General features: G+C 47.9%; 1 protein-coding gene across 9 annotated transcripts in view; it reads left to right on the top strand.

Annotated features, from left to right (window-relative positions):
* The window catches only part of SYCP2 (synaptonemal complex protein 2), a 266,941-nt gene that overhangs the window by 80,754 nt on the left and 168,569 nt on the right, over positions 1–17,618 (top strand). For 8 of the 9 annotated variants that reach the window (XM_056548745.1, XM_056548744.1, XM_056548743.1 and 5 more), the window contains exons 15-17: positions 2,335–2,483; positions 2,594–2,671; positions 5,714–5,863. In XM_056548745.1, the coding sequence (XP_056404720.1) occupies positions 2,335–2,483; positions 2,594–2,671; positions 5,714–5,863 (377 nt within the window). The remainder of the gene's footprint in view (positions 1–2,334; positions 2,484–2,593; positions 2,672–5,713; positions 5,864–17,618) is intronic. The other variant, XM_056548746.1, reaches the window with a different exon arrangement.

The raw sequence follows: 17,618 nt of genomic DNA, 5'->3' as shown, positions 1-17,618 counted from the left end.
CACAGTGGGGTGTTCCCGCCATTCTCGTGGCCCAGCCTGCCCCCGGCGGGCGTGGTACATCGTCGTGGTCAGACTCCTGAACGACTTAACGCTGCGCCTTCCCTATCGTCCAGACCTCCTATCTCAGGTCTCCTGTGCCACCCCTATTTACCATCTCTGCTTTTGACGGCATGGCGGTTGAGACAGCGGTTCTGAGGACCTGAGGTTTCTCTTCCCAAGTGGTTCGCACCATGCTGAGGGCTCACAAGCCTTCCTCTGCAAGATTTACCTCCATACCTGGTGGTCTTATTTTCTTTGGTGTGAAACTCAATCTTTTTCTCCGGTCATGGTTTTCCTTTCCCGACCCCTTTCCAGTCGGGGCTGGCCCAAGGGTTGGCTTTCAGCTCTCTTAAGGGTCAAAGGTTCGGCCCTTTCCGCTCTTTTTCAACGTCCTTTGGCGTTCAATTATCATGTCCAAACCTGGTTCAGGGAGTGGCACAAGCTGCCCCTCCTTATCAGTCCCCTTCTTTCCCTTGGGACTTACACTTGGTCTTAGGTGCCCTGCAAGGCGCCCCTTTTGAACCTCTCGGGGACATTTCTCTTGGCCCCCTTCCCCGGAAGGTGGTGTTCCTTATTGCTCTTACCTCTGTTAGGAGGATGTGAGAGCTGGCAGCTCTCTCCTGCCTTTCTCCCTTCCTGGTTGTATACCAGGACAAGTTGTTTTCCGTCCAGGCCCGTCCTTCTTACCTGAGATGGTTTTGATTTTTTCATCTCTGTGAGGACATCCTCCTACCGTCCTTTTGTCCGGCCCCTTCTCATCCCTGGAAGCGTTTGTTCCACAACCTGGTTGTGATGAGGGCTGTTCGGACTTATCTCTGTCACTCTTTCCTTTCGGCAGTGTGACTTTTTGGTTTTTCCAGAAGGTCGTCATACAGGACAACCTGCTTCTACGGCCACCATTTTTCGATGGATCCAGTCTGCTATTTCGGGAGCTTACCGCTGCAAGGGGAAGATTCCACCCTTCAGGGTTTTGGCTCTTTCCACCCGTTTTTCTGGGCTTCCTGGGCCCTCCACTACGTGGCTTCGGCCTTGCAGCTCTGTAAGGCGTCCGTGTGGTCGCCTTTGCACACTTTCTCAAGGTGCTACCTGATTCATGCCTTCGCATCAGCTGATGTTACTCTGGGCCGTAAGACACTGCAGGCGGCGGTGGTCCAACAGTCTACCTGTCTGATTCCTTACCCACCCAAGGGACGGCTTTGGTACGTCCCATGGTCTGTGTCCCCCAATGGAGCCGATAGAGGAAAGGAGATTTTTGTGCTTACCGTAAAATCTCTTTCTCGAAGGATCCATTGGGGGACACAGCTCCTACCCTTTTTCTGGTGTTCCTATTTCAGTTATCTGTCCGAAGGTTGTTCAGTTGCCTTTTCTTCTGGTTGCTCGGACAGTTTGTGGTTTTCTCTTGACCTGTCGGTCTTCTCCTATTGCTCTGGGACTAAAACTGATTAGCTCAGTGGCCTGGAGGCGGGTATGTCCTGCTGGGAGGAGCCGACTTTTCTTGTTGCCATAGTGTCAAGCCTCCTAGTGACAGCAGCATACACCCATGGTCTGTGTCCCCCAATGGATCCTTCGAGAAAGAGATTTTACGGTAAGCACAAAAATCTCCTTTTATATATCAACTAACTCCAGAAAGTCAAACAGATTTGTAAATTACTTCTATTAAAAAATCTTAACTTCAGCAGCTCATAAGTACTGAAAGGATTAAGTTGTTCTTTTCTGTCTAAGTGCTTTCTGATGACACCTGTCTCGGGAACTATCCAGAGTAGAAGCAAATCCCCATAGCAAACCTCTTCTACTCTGTGCAGTTCCCGAGACAAGCAGAGATTTCAGCAGACAGCACTGATGCCAGACAGAAAAGAACAACTCAAATTCAGCAGCAGATATTTATTTGATTTAGTTGATATATAAAAAAAAAAAAAAAGGGGGTTTTTCTGGGATACCCCTTTATGGTCTATTCAAACGTACAGTATTCTGTGCAGATTTGATGTGCAGGATTTTCTGCTGAAGATTTCAATGTAAACTAAATGACTGAACACAGTTTGAAATCCTGCGCATCAAATATGCGCAGAATACTGTACATTTGAATAGACCCTTAAGGTGAAAATGGGCTGAGTCCTAAAGGGGTTAAAGGGAGTAGGCAAAAGTCCTATATAATATAATTGCTATGTATAGAGTTATTATTTTATGTCACAGTAGTCAGGTTGAATTTTCACTGCAAGCTTTCTTTCCTGTTCTTTTATACCACAGTTACTTGTTTGAGAACAACCATTTTCTCTCTGTTCTTTAAATTTTGAACAGAAATAAACAACAGGACATTATTGACTGTCAGGTTAACTACTTCAGTCACAGTTGGCCGGCTTAAAGGGAGCGAGATACGTATATATTTTGATTTAGCATTAGCTATACCTGATGTAGTCAAGAAAGTCTTTGGAACAAGCAAATGTAAGGTACAGTGTACTTGGTTTTATGTTTCTGTCTCTTTGTATTGTAAACTGAGAAACAAATGATTGGGTAAATTCTGATCAGAAGTATCATACAAATAATATATTCTTTATAGGGTTTTGTGAAGAAGCAGACTATATCAGTTGCAAAAACAGCTGTGCATATTGTTTTTGACGATCCCAGTGGATCCCAGGTAAAGTTATAGTGACTTGCTTTACTTGCAGCTTATAAAGGTGTTCCTGTTTTAAAAGCAAAAAAGAATAAAAAACATTTCACAACAATATTAACAGTACTGAACGATCGGGGTCTGGTTCCTGAGATCCTTACTGATTGTTAGAATGAGTAGGGAGAAATGCTCAGTTAGGCACTTCTCTCCTTGACTCTCTCTGCTATTTTTTTAACCCCTGAATCACCAGGCTAGCATTTCAGCAGCTTAAAATTATTATTTTTATTAATATGTAAGAAATATATTTTTTCTGCTCTGTCTGGAAGAGGGGAGGAACATATAAAATATTGGGTTGGTGTATAATTTTTCAGGGATACAAAAATAAAAAAGTGATATATATATATTTTTTTTTATTCACATTATACTCTAAACAAACGTGTTAATTTTAATCTAGCAATGCGTAACAACCCGACACAATAAGAGTAATTTCTTTGTTTTTGTGTAATTTATGCACAATAAAAAGAAATTATAACAGCAATTTAGTTTTTTCTGCAGATATTTTAATTTCTCTATTTTATGTTATCTAGACGTGTGTTATAGTTGCGTGAAGATAGCAGCAGGGTGCTTCACTCCCTAGCCGGCCTATCCAACTGATGCACTCCATTATTGCCTTGAGTGCGTTAGTCAGATCTAGTGTTCAGATGGGGAACGAAGCACGCTGCTACATGTCTCACTCGGCTCTGAATAGTGATCAAAGAGATTCTCAGAGAGAGAAATTTATCAAAACCTGTGTAGAGGAAGAGTGAGGTAGTTGCTTATAGCAACCAATCAGAATGCTTCTCTTATTTTTTTGAGGCCTTTTTAAAAATGAATTAACCAGTCTGATTGATCGCTATAGGAAAATAGGCACCACTCTTCCTTTACACTGATTTTGATAAATCACCCTCTTAAGACCCCGACTGATCGTTACTTTTGACATGTCTGTGAGACCTGTTAGGCCATGTTCACACGTCAGAATTTCTGGGCCGAATTCCACATTGGAATTCGGCACAGAGATTCTGCAGCAGCAGAGTCCCGTTGAATTCAATGGGATTCTGCTCCGCTTTGCACACGGCAGAATTTCCGTGCCAGCTGTTACTGATATGGAAATTCCATTTTCTGTGTCCGCAGAAAGAATGAACCTGTTCATTCTTAATGTGGAAACGGCACGGAATGCATAGCCATCTATGAGATTGCCCATCCTGTGCGGTCCTAGCGCTTGCAAATGATGCCAGCACCCGCTGTTTGCAGAATGTTGGCACAGAGATTTTTCGTGCAGACATTCCGACGTGTGAACATAGCCTTAATGGTTAGTTTTAATGATAGGAACGCTTTAAGGATTACTATTTGAAAACTTTATTGTGAACCTATAAAGGGTGAATGACCAAGATTGGAGTTTCCTGGCCAAGAGCAAAAGGCTGTTGTAAGAACAGGAGCTGTTAGCAAGACATGGAGGGGACAGGGATCTACCAAACCCCCTCTACTGCAGTGATTCTGAAAGATATTTCTGCAGACTGAGGACCTGCACAACCTGTTGTCAAGTCTGGGGGTATTTGTTATGGGGTAAAAATGGTAACTGTATAATATAGCATACCGTATATATTCGAGTATAAGCCGAGTTTTTCAGCACGATTTTTCGTGCTGAAAACACCCCCCTCGGCTTATACTCGAGTGAACTCTCCACCCGCAGTGGTCTTCAACCTGCGGACCTCCAGAGGTTTCAAAACTACAACTCCCAGCAAGCCCGGGCAGCCATCGGCTGTCCGAGCTTGCTGGGAGTTGTAGTTTTGAAACCTCCGGAGGTCCGCAGGTTGAAGACCACTGCGGCCTTCGACATCATCCAGCCCCCTCTCACCCCCCTTTAGTTCTGTACAGTACTCACCTCCGCTCGGCGCTGGTCCGGTGCTGCAGGGCTGTCCGGAGAGGAGGTGGTCCGGTGGGATAGTGGTTCCGGGCTGCTATCTTCACCGGGGAGGCCTCTTCTAAGCGCTTTGGGCCCGGCCTCAGAATAGTCACGTTGCCTTGACAACGACGCAGAGGTGCGTTCATTGCCAACGTACTTCTGCGTCCTTGTCAAGGCAACGCCTCTATTCCGGGCCGGAAGCGTGGAGAAGAGGCGCCCCCGGTGAAGATAGCAGCCCGGAACCACTATCCCACCGGACCACCTCCTCTCCGGACAGCCCTGCAGGACCGGACCAGCGCCGAATGGAGGTGAGTACTATACAGAACTAAAGGGGGTGAGAGGGGGCTGGATGATGTCGAAGGCCGCAGTGGTCTTCAACCTGCGGACCTCCGGAGGTTTCAAAACTACAACTCCCAGCAAGCCCGGACAGCCGATGGCTGCCCGGGCTTGCTGGGAGTTGTAGTTTTGAAACCTCTGGAGGTCCGCAGGTTGAAGACCACTGAGGGCGGATGATAAGAGGATGATGAAGGGGGGGGGGGGGGATGATGACAAGAGGATGATGAAGGGGGGGGTGGGATGATGAAGGGGGGTGTGTGGGATGATTACAAGGGGATGATGAAGGGGGGTGGGGATGATGACAAGGGGATGATGAAGGGGGGATGTGTGGGATGATGACAAGGGGATGATGAAGGGGGTATGTGTGGGATGATGACAAGGGGATGATGAAGGGGGGATGTGTGGGATGATGACAAGGGGATGATGAAGGGGGGATGTGTGGGATGATGACAGGTGATGATGATGAGGGTCTGGATGATGACAGGCGGTGATGATGATGAGGATGTTAATGACGGGGGTCTGGATGATGACAGGGGGGGATGATGTATTTCCCACCCTAGGCTTATACTCGAGTCAATAACTTTTCCTGGGATTTTGGGTTGAAATTAGGGGTCTCGGCTTATACTCGGGTGTATCACTGCTCCATTTATGGACATATTACAGTAATGTGGAAATACTGTGGATACAGGCTTACTGTTGCTGTGGTTAATAAGGGAATATTAATGTATTTTGGGGTCTGTGAAGGTGAGAAAACAAATAAAAAATGTTACTTCCTTCATGATTTGTTTCAGATTCTTATTCCTGAAAGCCAGGGATCCTTTACTTCTTCAAGGGAAGTGATTGATACCAGTGATGTTGGTAAGACAAAACAAGCTCTTTTATCTACACCATCTCTAAACCAGCAATTTTGCAAGGAGAACAGTTGCAAAGAACTTGACAAGGTAACATTTCTGAGGTTTAATGGATAATCATGACCTGCTATTTGTAATACAAGTGAAAATAGACAATGTTCACAGAAAAAGGAGAATTACATATTTTGATTTCAGGCAGTAATGCAGTTTGGCTGTAATGGAATGCCAATGGAACACCCGAAACATACTGCATGTAGAATAAAGAAATAATAACAGGCAGCATACTTTATTAGTTACCAGAAATGTTTTTAATACTTGGTAAGAATGTGTCAGAATAATAGTCTGTGACAGCCTACATGGCATAAATCAGAGAAAAATATTGGGGGAATTTATTATTCTTGTCTGTGGTAGATGTGTTTTACAGTCAGTGGGGGAGATTTATCAAAACCTTTCTAGAGGAAGATCGGTACGGTTGCCCATAGGAACAAGTCAGATTGCTTCTTTCATTTTTAAAAAGGGCTCTTAAATTTGAAAGAATCTGGTTGCTATAGGCAACTGTACCACTCTTCCTCTAGAGGGGTTTTGATAAATCCTCCCCAATAATTTTTAGCTGTGAATGTTCTGACGTGAGTCAAATTTATGAAATGGCACAAAGCATATGAAAAATTTGTCTGAGCAATACACAGCCAGGAAAAATTATTTCAGCACAGTCAATTTCAAAAGTGTTTGTTATGTGCTGCGTATAACTTTCTTATTTTTCCATATACAGGGCAGTATGGGGGCTTATTTTTTGTGCCATGATCTGTATTTTTTAACGGTACCACTTTTGCCTATATATTTCTTGATCACTTTTTTTCTGTTATTTTTTTGGGGGGATGTGATGTGACTAAAATCTGCAATTTTGGACTTTTTTTTTTTTGGTTGCTTTTTTACATTTATTTTAATAGTTCAGCCATTTCTGCATTGGTTGATACCATATTTGTTTATTTAAAATTACATTTATTTATTTATTTATATAGCGCCTACAGAGTCCGCAGCGCTTACAATTATGGGGTACAAACAAAGACAAGTATTTATTAACATTTTTTATTTGTAAAATGGGAAATGAAGGTAATTTATTTAATTTTTGTTGGGGGAGGGGCTTATTCACATTTATTAAAACTTTCTTTTTTTTTTCCTTAAGTCAGGGCATGCTGGGAGTTGTAGTTGTGTACCATATAGAGAGACACATGTTAGGACAGCAAGCCCCAACCTATGACTCTCCAGCTATTGCAAAACTACAACTTCCAGCATGTCCACACCTTTAGATAGGGCTGCACGATTTGGGGAAAATTTGCGATATAATAAACGGTGAAATTCCCCAATTTCATGTCCAGTCTCCCCCATTTCACGTGTTTCCCCCCTATTTCATGTGCACCGTCCATTTTACATTCCACCCCATTTCACGTCCACACCCCCATTTAACATCTTTCCCATTTCACGTGTATCCCCCCCCATTACTCGATCAGCTCCATTGGGGGACACACAAACCGTGGGTATATGCAGCTGCCACTAGGAGGCTTGACACTAGGCAGCAAGAAAAGTCACCCCCTCCCAGCAGGATATACCAGCCCACAGGCACCTGAGCTAATCAGTTTTAGCTTAGTGTCAGTAGGAGGCAGACACAGGTCTGGAGCTCTCCAGACCTTGTCTTCTTTTTTATTTTATAGTTAGGGCCTGTTTTAGGTTCTTGGTCCGTCTAGTCAACGACGTGCCACTGCGGCTCCCAGTTCGTCCCTACCTGTTCTCTCAGGGTCCCCTTTGCCACCCCAATTTACAGTTGCTGCATTTGACGGTGTGGTGGTTGAGAACACTGTTCTGAGAGCCAAGTAGTTTGCACTATGATCAAGGCGCGCAAGCCGTCCTCTGCGAGGATTTACCACCGTACTTGGAGGTCTTTTTTTCGTTGGTGTGAATCTCACTCCTTTTCTCCAGTTACGTTCTCTCTCCCACAACTTCTTTCCTTTTTACAGTCTGGGATGGAACAACGCTTGGCTCTCAGTTCCCTTAAGGGACAAGTTTCGGTTCTCTCCATCCTTTTTCTGCGTCCCCTGGCGTCCGATCCTCAATCCAGACTTTTCTGCAGGGTGTTGCTCATGCGGCTCCGCCTTACAGATCCCCTACTCCACCTTGGGATCTAAATTTGGTTTTCAATGTCCTACAGGGTACTCCCTTCGAACCTCTCCGGGATGTTCCTCTTCGTATCCTTTCCTGGAAGGTGGCCTTCCTCATTGCAGTCACTTCCATTAGGAGAGTTTTGGAGCTGGTGGCTCTCTCCTGCCATTCTCCCTACCTGGTCTTACACCAGTACAAGGTTGTTTCTCCGCCTTTCACCTAACTAAGGACACCGTTCTTTTGTCCTGCTCCATCTCATTCTAGCGAACGTTTGCTCCATGGGCTTCATGTGGTACGGGCTGTTCGGATTTACCTTTCAGTCACCTCTTCCTTTCGCTAGAGTGACTCCTTCTTTGTGCTTACGGAGGGTCGTCGTAAGGGGCTTCCTGCTTCTAAGGCGACCTTTTCACGGCGGATCCATTCTGCCATTTTGGAAGCTTACCACTGCAAGGGAAAGACTCCTCCTTTCAGGGTCTCAGCTCATTCCACTCATTCTGCCGGGGCCTCCTGGGCTCTCCACAACAGGGCTTTGGCCTTGCAAATTTGTAAGGCGGCCACCTGGTCATCCTTACACATGTTTACGAAGTTTTACCAGGTACATACCTTTGCATATGCTGGTCTGGGCCACAAGGTGTTGCAGGCAGTTGTGGTCCAGCCTTCCACCTAAGTTGCTTACATTTTTTGCCCACCCCGGGGACTGCTTTGGTATGTCCCACAGTTTCTGTGTCCCCCAATGGAGCCGATCAAGAAAAGTAGATTTTTATGCTTACCTTAAAATCTTTCTCGGAGGATCCATTGGAGGACACAGCACCCATCCATTTGTTCTGGTGTTCCTGGTTTGGTTATCTGTCCGGGGGTGGTTTCAGCTAATTTTTATTCTTTGGTTTCCTCGGACAGTTACTATTTTTTCTGTCGGTCCTCTCCTACTGCACTGGAACTAAACTGATTAGCTCAGGTGCCTGTGGGCGGGTATATCCTGCTGGGAGGGGCCTACTTTTCTTGTTGCCTAGTGTCAAGCCTCCTAGTGGTAGCAGCATATACCCACGGTTTCTGTGTCCCCCCAATGGATCGTCCGAGAAAGAGATTTTACAGTAAGCATAAAAATTTACTTTCTCTATCGGCTCCATTGGGGGACACACACCGTGGGCGTATGCTGCTGTCTCTAGGAGGTGTGACACTATGGTAATAAAAAAAAGGTCCGCTCCTCCCAGCAGGATATACCCGCCTCCAGGCCCTGAGCTAATCAGTTTAAGCTTAGTGTCTGAAGGAGGTGGACATGGTCTGGAATTCTCCAGACCAGGTCTTCTATTTTATTGTTTTTCCTAGTATAAGGACGTGTACATTTTTTATTCCCTTTTTCTTTCATGTTTTCAGGTGGGGACTCAGGGACTCCGGCTCCCTGTTTCCCCATTGCGAGTAAGGGGGCACAGACATTGCGTATATGCGCTGTTCACCCCCCCCCCTCGCCAACGGTCAGCGCCTGGGTTGGTACCTCATGGGTCCGGATCCCCCTATTTCTCTGCTCGCCTCGCTCGCGCATTGCAGCCAGGCGTGATGCAGGTGATAAAAAGCTGACTGAAGACTTCACAGAAGACTCCATTAGGTAAGTTCTTCTGACTGAGGGGAGTACATTCCTTTCTCCTTAGGTGCGAACTTGCAACCTCTGGAGACCCTCTTTTTTGGCCCACCTTTTTTCTTTTAGGTTTATGGGGCTGGCTGTACTGGGGCTTTATTCTTTCTGGGGCGAGCAGTGGTATCTTTAGGCGGCATGAGGGATTGCACTGTGTGTATGTGTGTTTCATACCTCACTGTGTGTGTTTTTTACTATGCGGCTACGAGCCGCAGTTCCTTATATGCGGCTGACAGCCGCGGCGCTTTCTCTGGACGGGCGCACTGAGCGCCTGCGTACTTTCAGAGCGTTGGTGATTTATTTTGTCTGTAAGCACTGTAATGCTAAAATGCCTAGCTCTACTGAGCCCACTTGCTCTGCCTGCTCCACTGCTCCCCCAGACCCCCAGGTACCCCCGGATGCCCTTTCGGTCCCGGTGGATTCAGCTGCCCCAACCTGGGTTTCTTCCCTGACGCAGTATATGGCTGACTTGACCCAAGTATATGGCTGACTTGACCCAAGTCTCCCGTTCGGTGGCTGAGTCCTCCCGGGAAGTGGTGTCTGCCTTGAAGGGGTCTGCACTGCGCCGGCCCTCTGTGGGGGCTCGCTCCACTTCCCCACATACTTCACGCTCTCACAAGCGTACTAGGGGTGCCTCGTCCGACTCTTCCATTGAGTCCTCAGATAGGCGTGCGCGCTCCCCCCGTGGGTCCCGCCCCCCCTGTCATTTGGTCACAAACGTCGCTCCTCCAGAGGACGTTCTCGGAGTCGCTGCTCTACCACGCCAGAGCCGCGTACCCATTCAGGGTCGCCCCCCTCTAGGACTGCCTTCACTCGTTCACATTCTCCTGGTGAACTGGCTGACGAGGCTTCCGAATCGGCATCTGACTCAGAGGACCGCTCGGTTACAGTTGAAACGGTGAACTCATTGGTTGCGGCCATAAGAGACACCTTTCACTTAGAGGACCCAGGAACTTTGGACGTAACTCCTGAAGTATCCTTTCATCGTGCTAAGCCAGCACCTCAAAAGTTCAGGTCTCACGCTGACTTTGACGCCATTCTGGAATCTGCATGGAAACATCCAGACAAGAGGTTCCCGGGAATTAAGACGATTCAAGAACGTTATCCATTTGACAAGGATCTTGTCTCTAAGGTGGTTTCCCCTCCCTCAGTGGATCCACCAATCTCCCGGATCTCTAAGGCCACTACACTGCTACTGGCAGATGCGGCTGCCTTCAAGGATTCCACGGACAAGAAGGTGGAGTCCTTAGCGAAGTTTGCCTCTGAAGCAGCCGGCTTTTCGCTTCTTCCCATCTTCGACTCAGCATGGGCTTCCAAGGCCCTATTGGAGTGGTGCCCAAAACTCCGTCAGGGTTATCCTAGAGGGATCCCCCTCAGAGGATCTGTCTGCTCTGGCTCTCCAATGCTCTAAAGCTGGGGAATTTCCGTGCACAGCTTCCATGCAGTCAGCCCGTTGTTCTGCCTTGCTGTGGGTCACCTAGCTGCTCTCCTCCGTTCTATGTGGCTTAAAGCTTGGAATGCGGATGCCGTTTCCAAAAGGTCTCTCACTGAGCTTCCTTTTACGGGTGGCCGTCTTTTTGGCAAGCGCCTTGACGAGATTATCTCTGAGGCGACGGGAGGTAAGAGTTCCTTGTTGCCTCAAAATAAGGCTCGCTCCACTTCCCAAAGGAATTCCTCTTCCTTTCGGTCCTTCGCGGGACAAGAAGGCTCCTTTGTTCTGGCCGCGCCTGTCTTGGAAGTCGGACACCAACCGTTCCGGCCGGTTTGCGGCCAAATCAGGCAACCGCAAACCCTCTTCCGCATAAAGTGAAGCCCCCACCCGCAGTTTTTTCTCGGTTGGGAGGTCGTCTCTTATTTTTTTTCGAGACATCTGGACCATACACATTCAGGACTCCCGGGTCAGGGACGTGGTATCCAGCGGTTACCGAATCGAATTCGCCTCCCTCCCGAGGGATCGCTTTTTTTCGATCCCGGGCCCCCCAGTCTCCTTCTCTGGCGAAGCAATTTCAAGAGACTCTCCAGTCTCTGCTTCTCCAGGAGGTTATCGTTCCCGTTCCTCCAGGGGAACGTTTTCGGGGTTTCTATTCCAATCTTTTTGTGGTCCCCAAGAAGGATGTTTCTGTGCGGCCAATCCTAGACCTCAAGCGTCTCAACCGTCATCTTCTCATCCGCCACTTCCGAATGGAATCTCTCCGTTCGGTAGTGGCATCCCTGGAACTAGGGGAGTTTCTTCCTCGGTGGACATCAAGGATGCCTACCTCCATGTGCCAATATTTCCAGGCCATCACGGTACCTCCACTTTGCGGTTCCGGAGGGGCATTTTCAATTCGTAGCCCTCCCCTTTGGCCTGGCCACGGCTCCTCGGGTCTTTACCAAGATCCTTTCGCCGTTGATGGCCCTGTTGCGGTCGAGGGGAGTCTCTGTGATACCCTACCTGGACGACCCTCTCATCAAGGCTCCCACCAGAGCCCAGACTCTGGAGAATGTGGATGTCACTCTTCACACTCTGGATCGCTTCGGGTGGAGGGTCAACCGGGACATGTCAGTCCTCTCTCCCACCCAGTCCCTGATATTCTTGGGACTTCACTTCAACACGACCTCGGCCCGAATTTGCCTTCTGCAGGACAAACGTCTGACTCTTCTGTCAGGAGTCCGCTCCCTTCGGCTCCAGGTCCCAGTCTCCATCCGCACTTGCATGGAAGTCCCTTGCCCAGTTTCCTTACCGACCTCTTCAACTGGCGATTCTCTCTCGGTGGGACAGATCTCCGCTGTCCCTCGATCGCAAGATTTTTCTCCCTCACAGGATCCGTCAGTCTCTTCTCTGGTGGCTCCGCTCCCCGCTTCTTCTCCAGGGGCTCTCATTTCTTCCCCTTCACTGGCAGGTGGTTACGACGGACGCCAGTCTGTCGGGCTGGGGCGGCGTATTCAGGGATTGGACGGTCCAGGGACTCTGGTCTCCCCGAGAAGCCCTTCTTTAGATAAACGTATTGGAACTACGGGTGATCCTGCTTTGTCTTCTTCATTGGGAGTCCCAACTTCAGACCCGACCTGTCCGCATCCAGTCAGACAACGCCACAGCTGTGGCATACATAAATCGTCAAGGTGGCACTCGCAGCTCGGCAGCCATGGCCGAGGTGACAAAGATTCTCATCTGGGCGGAAAGCATGGTTCCGGCCATCTCGGCGCTTCACATTACAGGGGTGCTCAACTTGGAAGCTGACTTCCTCAGTCTGTCCTCACCCAACCCCCACGAGTGGTCCCTACATCCAGAAGTCTTCACGCAGATCTGCGACCTCTGGGGCACTCCAGACGTGGACCTCTTCGTGTTCCGGCACAATCGGAAGATCCTTCCATTTGTGTCCAAGTCCCGGGACCCTCTGGCTTTAGCTGTGGATGCCCTAGTGATTTCTTTGGCGGGGTTTGCCCTACCCTATCTGTTTCCTCCCCTTCCGCTCCTTCCCAGGGTTCTGAGGAAGCTAAAAGCGGAGGACGTTCCCGCCATTCTGGTAGCTCCAGATTGGCCCCGAAGGTCGTGGTACGCCGACGTGGTCAGGCTCCTGGAAGATGCTCCGCTGCGCCTTCCACTTCGTTCGGACCTGCTCTCACAGGGTCCTCTTTGTCACCCCAATTTACAGTCGCTGCATTTGACGGCGTGGAGGTTGAGACTGCGGTTTTGAGGGCCAGCGGGTTCTCTTCCCAAGTCATTCACACGATGCTCAGGGCTCGTGAGCCCTCCTCGGCAAGAATTTACCACCATACCTGGCGGTCTTATTTTCGCTGGTGTGAAGCTCAGGTCCTTTCTCCTGTGACCTTCTCGGTTCCCCGTCTTCTCTCCTTTTTGCAGTTGGGGTTGGAACTAGGGTTGTCTCTCAGTTCCCTTAAAGGTAAGGTTTCGGCCCTTTCTATTTTTTTCCAGCGTCCTCTGGCTTCTAATTCTCATGTCCGGACTTTCCTTCAAGGAGTGGTGCATGCTGTCCCTCCTTATTGGTCACCCTCTCCCCCTTGGGACTTGAATCTGGTTCTGAGTGCACTCCAGGGTGAACCTTTTGAGCCCCTTAGAGAGGTGTCTCTACACCTCCTTTCTTGGAAAGTGGGGTTTCTTGTTGCTATCACCTCCATCCAGAGAGTGTCTGAATTGGCAGCTCTCTCCTGCCGTTCTCCGTTTCTGGTGCTCCACCAGGACAAGGTTGTTTTCCTGCCAGATCCTTCCTTTTTTGCCTAAGGTGGTTTCAGCTTTTCATCTCAATGAGGACATTGTCCTCCCGTCTTTTTGTCCTGCTCCTTCTCGTCCTAAGGAGGGCTTACTCCACAAGCTGGATGTGGTTCGGGCTGTTCGGTCTTTTCTCTCTATCACTTCTGCGTTTTGTCAGTGTGATTCCTTTTTCGTCCTTACGGAGGGTCGTCGTAAAGGACAGCCTGCTTCCAAGGCCACCATTTCTCGGTGGATTCGGTCTGCCATTTCGGAAGCCCATCGCTGTAAGGGGAAGATTTCTCCTTTCAGGGCTGTGGCTCAGTCTACCCGTTCTGTTGGGGCAGTGGAAAGGCCGTCTGCCTGACTGGTTATCTGCCCACCCAAGGGACGACTTTGGTACGTCTCACGGTCTGTGTCCCCCAATGGAGCCGATAGAGAAAAGGAGATTTTTGTTTACTTACTGTAAAATCTTTTTCTCGAAGGATCCATTGGGGGACACAGCTCCCGCCCTTTTTGGGGTTTTCTTTGGTTCTCTGTCCGAGGGCGTGTTCAGTTAAGTGTTTTCTTCTGGTTCTCGGACAGTTTGTGTCTTCTTTGACCTGTCGGTCCTCTCCTATTGCTCTGGAACTAAAACTGATTAGCTCAAGGCCTGGAGGCGGGTATATCCTGCTGGGAGGAGCCGACCTTTTTTTATTACCATAGTGTCACACCTCCTAGAGACAGCAGCATACACCCACGGTCTGTGGATCCTTCGAGAAAGAGATTTTACGGTAAGTAGACAAAAATCTCCCTTTTCACGTCCACACCCCCTTTTCACATCCCCCGTGTCACATCTCCTCTAATTTATATACACCCCCCCCATTTAACATTTCCCCCATTTCATGTCCACACCCAGATGTCACATCTCTCCCCCCCATGTCACATCTCTTCTTTCTGTCACATCTCTGCCCCCCGTGTCACATCTCCTCTCCCCTCTCATGTCACATCTCTCTCTCCTCAACATGTCACCTCTCTCCTTCATGAGGTCTGGTGTCTTCTTTCCACACAACAGGGCAAACAGGCTCAGCTATATCATAACACATCTAATATCGGGGTGCTGCCCTGCACATCCATATACTAACACTGCACCACAACAGAAAAAGCGATACACAGTTGTCAACATCACCCCTGAGGAAGTTGCCGACGGGCAAGGGAACGCGTGGGTCTAGGGGGGTGCCTGCTCTGCATACTCCTCCATCTGCCGCTTGCTATCCACCTTACCCTGCCTAATTTGTCACTTGGATACAGGTTGTATTGTATTTCTAGCCTGGGCTGTTATTATGCAGGAATCTATTTCCACCATTATTATATAGGTTCGAATAGTTTGGCATGTGTACCTATTGCATTGACTATTGCAGGTGCCCTGGGTGGGGTCCCCTTGTTTTTGGGTGTTATTAATAAACTTATTATGTTTACATATTTTTTGGGTGTGCGCTGTACTGTGTATCGCTTTTTCTCTTGTGGTGCAGTGGTGTCGTCTTTCTTCACAGACAAGTATTAAGCTTGTAGGGCTGTATTTGTGCGAGGTGCGTGAGTATTTTCAGCGATGTCCGGCGCAGAATGTTGGGATATCTGTGGCCTGGTCCTGGAACTGCAATCAGTGTGTCAAGGCGGAGCACTGGTTGACTACTGGAGAAGCAGTAGTTGAGTAGGCCAGGCCTTGCAAGCCACCGTGTCGGCCTGCCGCGCTGCGGGACTCCGGAGCCGTATGGTCCTGCAAAGTGGGTGCAACAGCTAGGACTTAGGTGTCCATTGGCTCGATCCGTGGCAGGCTTGGTACTCGGGCACTAGGTGGTCAGCAGTCTCAGGCTGTTCGGCTGGGCTCTGCAGCATGTCAGCAGCAGGAGTTGTAGTTTATAGACACCATGGCCGGGTACTACATCTGCATGGAATTTGCATCTTCCACCACATGGTTGTTTCCCCTCCGGAGTGCTCCAAATTCCACCCACACTCCAAAAACATATTTAGGTTAACTTACTATGAAATTGTCCCTGGAATGTATGTATAGCCCACCCAAGAGTTTGCAGGATAATTTGCACACACACCCTTTAAAAGGGGAATACCAGCCACATTGCTACTATGCTGTGATGCCACTTCCATCTCTACTTTAATTCTTTATTGTTCCTACTCCCATGTTGTGTTGGTATGCTTAGAATGTACAAGTCACTCATAGTAATAAAGAAAAAAATAAATAATTAAACGTACGATCATAAAATACACCATTCTCACATACATTCATAACAGTTGTACAGTGCATGCATTTCTTGGCGTTTGTACCGTGTTTTTAGCTCATAGCGGTTCATGCATTCATAGCATTTATTCAGTAATCGTGATAGCTTACATGCTATGTATACTTTTTATAGCATTTTATATTATACATATTAGGGCTGCACAATATATCGCAAAAGCAATCGAATCGGGATTTTTGCTTATGGCGATATGGCCCCACGGGAAAACATGCGATTATCTGCTCTGGCTGGCTCCCGTGGTGGTGGCCGGCCAGAGCAGGTGAAAACTAATTTAAATACTAAGTGTCAGTGTTACCCAACCAGGGGGCCTCCAGTTGTTTCAAAACTACAACTCTTAGCATGCCCGGACTGGCAAAGGCTGTCCGGGCATGCTGGGAGTAGTAGTTTCACAACAGCTGGAGGCACCGTGCTAGAAAAAACACTGAGCTAAGGGCACAGGGAGAAAAATAAAAAACGGCTCACATGTCCTGGTCCCTGCAGATTCGTCTTTGTGCGCTCCGGAGTTTCATCTCTTCTTAGTACAGGGTGTAGGGCCTTTCCCTTTTCCGCAGTGGTGTCACGTGTCAAGCCAGTGATTGGCTGATGGGGAAAGGTCTTGTACTGCAGTAATACACTAGGTTTCCTGGGTCCCGCGGAAGATTTGAAATCTGCCCGGGAAACCCAGTCTATTACTGCAGTACAAGAATACAAGAATGCGACGGGAGGGGAGAGGGGGAATGTGACAAGGGGGGAATGTGACAAGGAGGGGGGGGGGGGGAATATGACAAGGGAGGAGAATGTGACAGTGGAGGAGAATGTGACGGGGGTGTGACAAGGGGGAGGAGAATGTGACGGGGGTGTGACAAGGGGGAGGAGAATGTGACAGGGGAGGAGAATGTGATGGGGGAGGAGATGTGAAATGGAGGCGATTGGACATGAAATGGGGGGGGATTTCACCATTTTTTTTGTATTAAATGGCATCGTATATCGCAATCGCAATTGCACATTTTTCACATATCGTGCAGCCCTAGTACATATGTACAAATATTTATACTGCCTGGTAGTACTGTACATACCTTCGTAGCATGTATACTGCACATAACCTAAGAGCAGTTATTCTGCCATACACTCATAGCATTTATGCTGCACATATACGCTCATAGCATTTAAACTGAGCATTTCAATCATAGCTGTTGCGTACCGCTAAGCATTCTTCATTTATGCTGCACATACGCTCATTGCATTTATTCTGCTCATCGTTCGTAGCATTTATTCTGCACATACAGTCATAGCATATTTACTGCACATATGCCCATAGCATTATTTTATACTACACATTTGTTGATAGTATTTATACTGTACATTCGCTCATAGCATTTTATACTACACCTTTGTTAATAGCATTTATACTGAACATACGCTCATAGCATTTTATACTACACATTTGTTATAGCACTTATACTGTACATATGCTCATATCGTTGTTCTGCGCATGCATACATAACATTTATAAAAACCAACTTGAAGAAAAAGGAAAACGGAGCACACACCTGTAGGTCCTTTGATAGTGGTTTAGTCAGTGTTCATAAGCCGAACTGCGAC

The sequence above is a fragment of the Hyla sarda genome, chromosome 12, assembly GCF_029499605.1.
Source record: "Hyla sarda isolate aHylSar1 chromosome 12, aHylSar1.hap1, whole genome shotgun sequence".
Taxonomy (NCBI): Eukaryota; Metazoa; Chordata; class Amphibia; order Anura; family Hylidae; genus Hyla; species Hyla sarda.
Note: the sequence above shows the minus strand (reverse complement) of the source record. Positions and strands in the feature narration are given on the sequence as shown.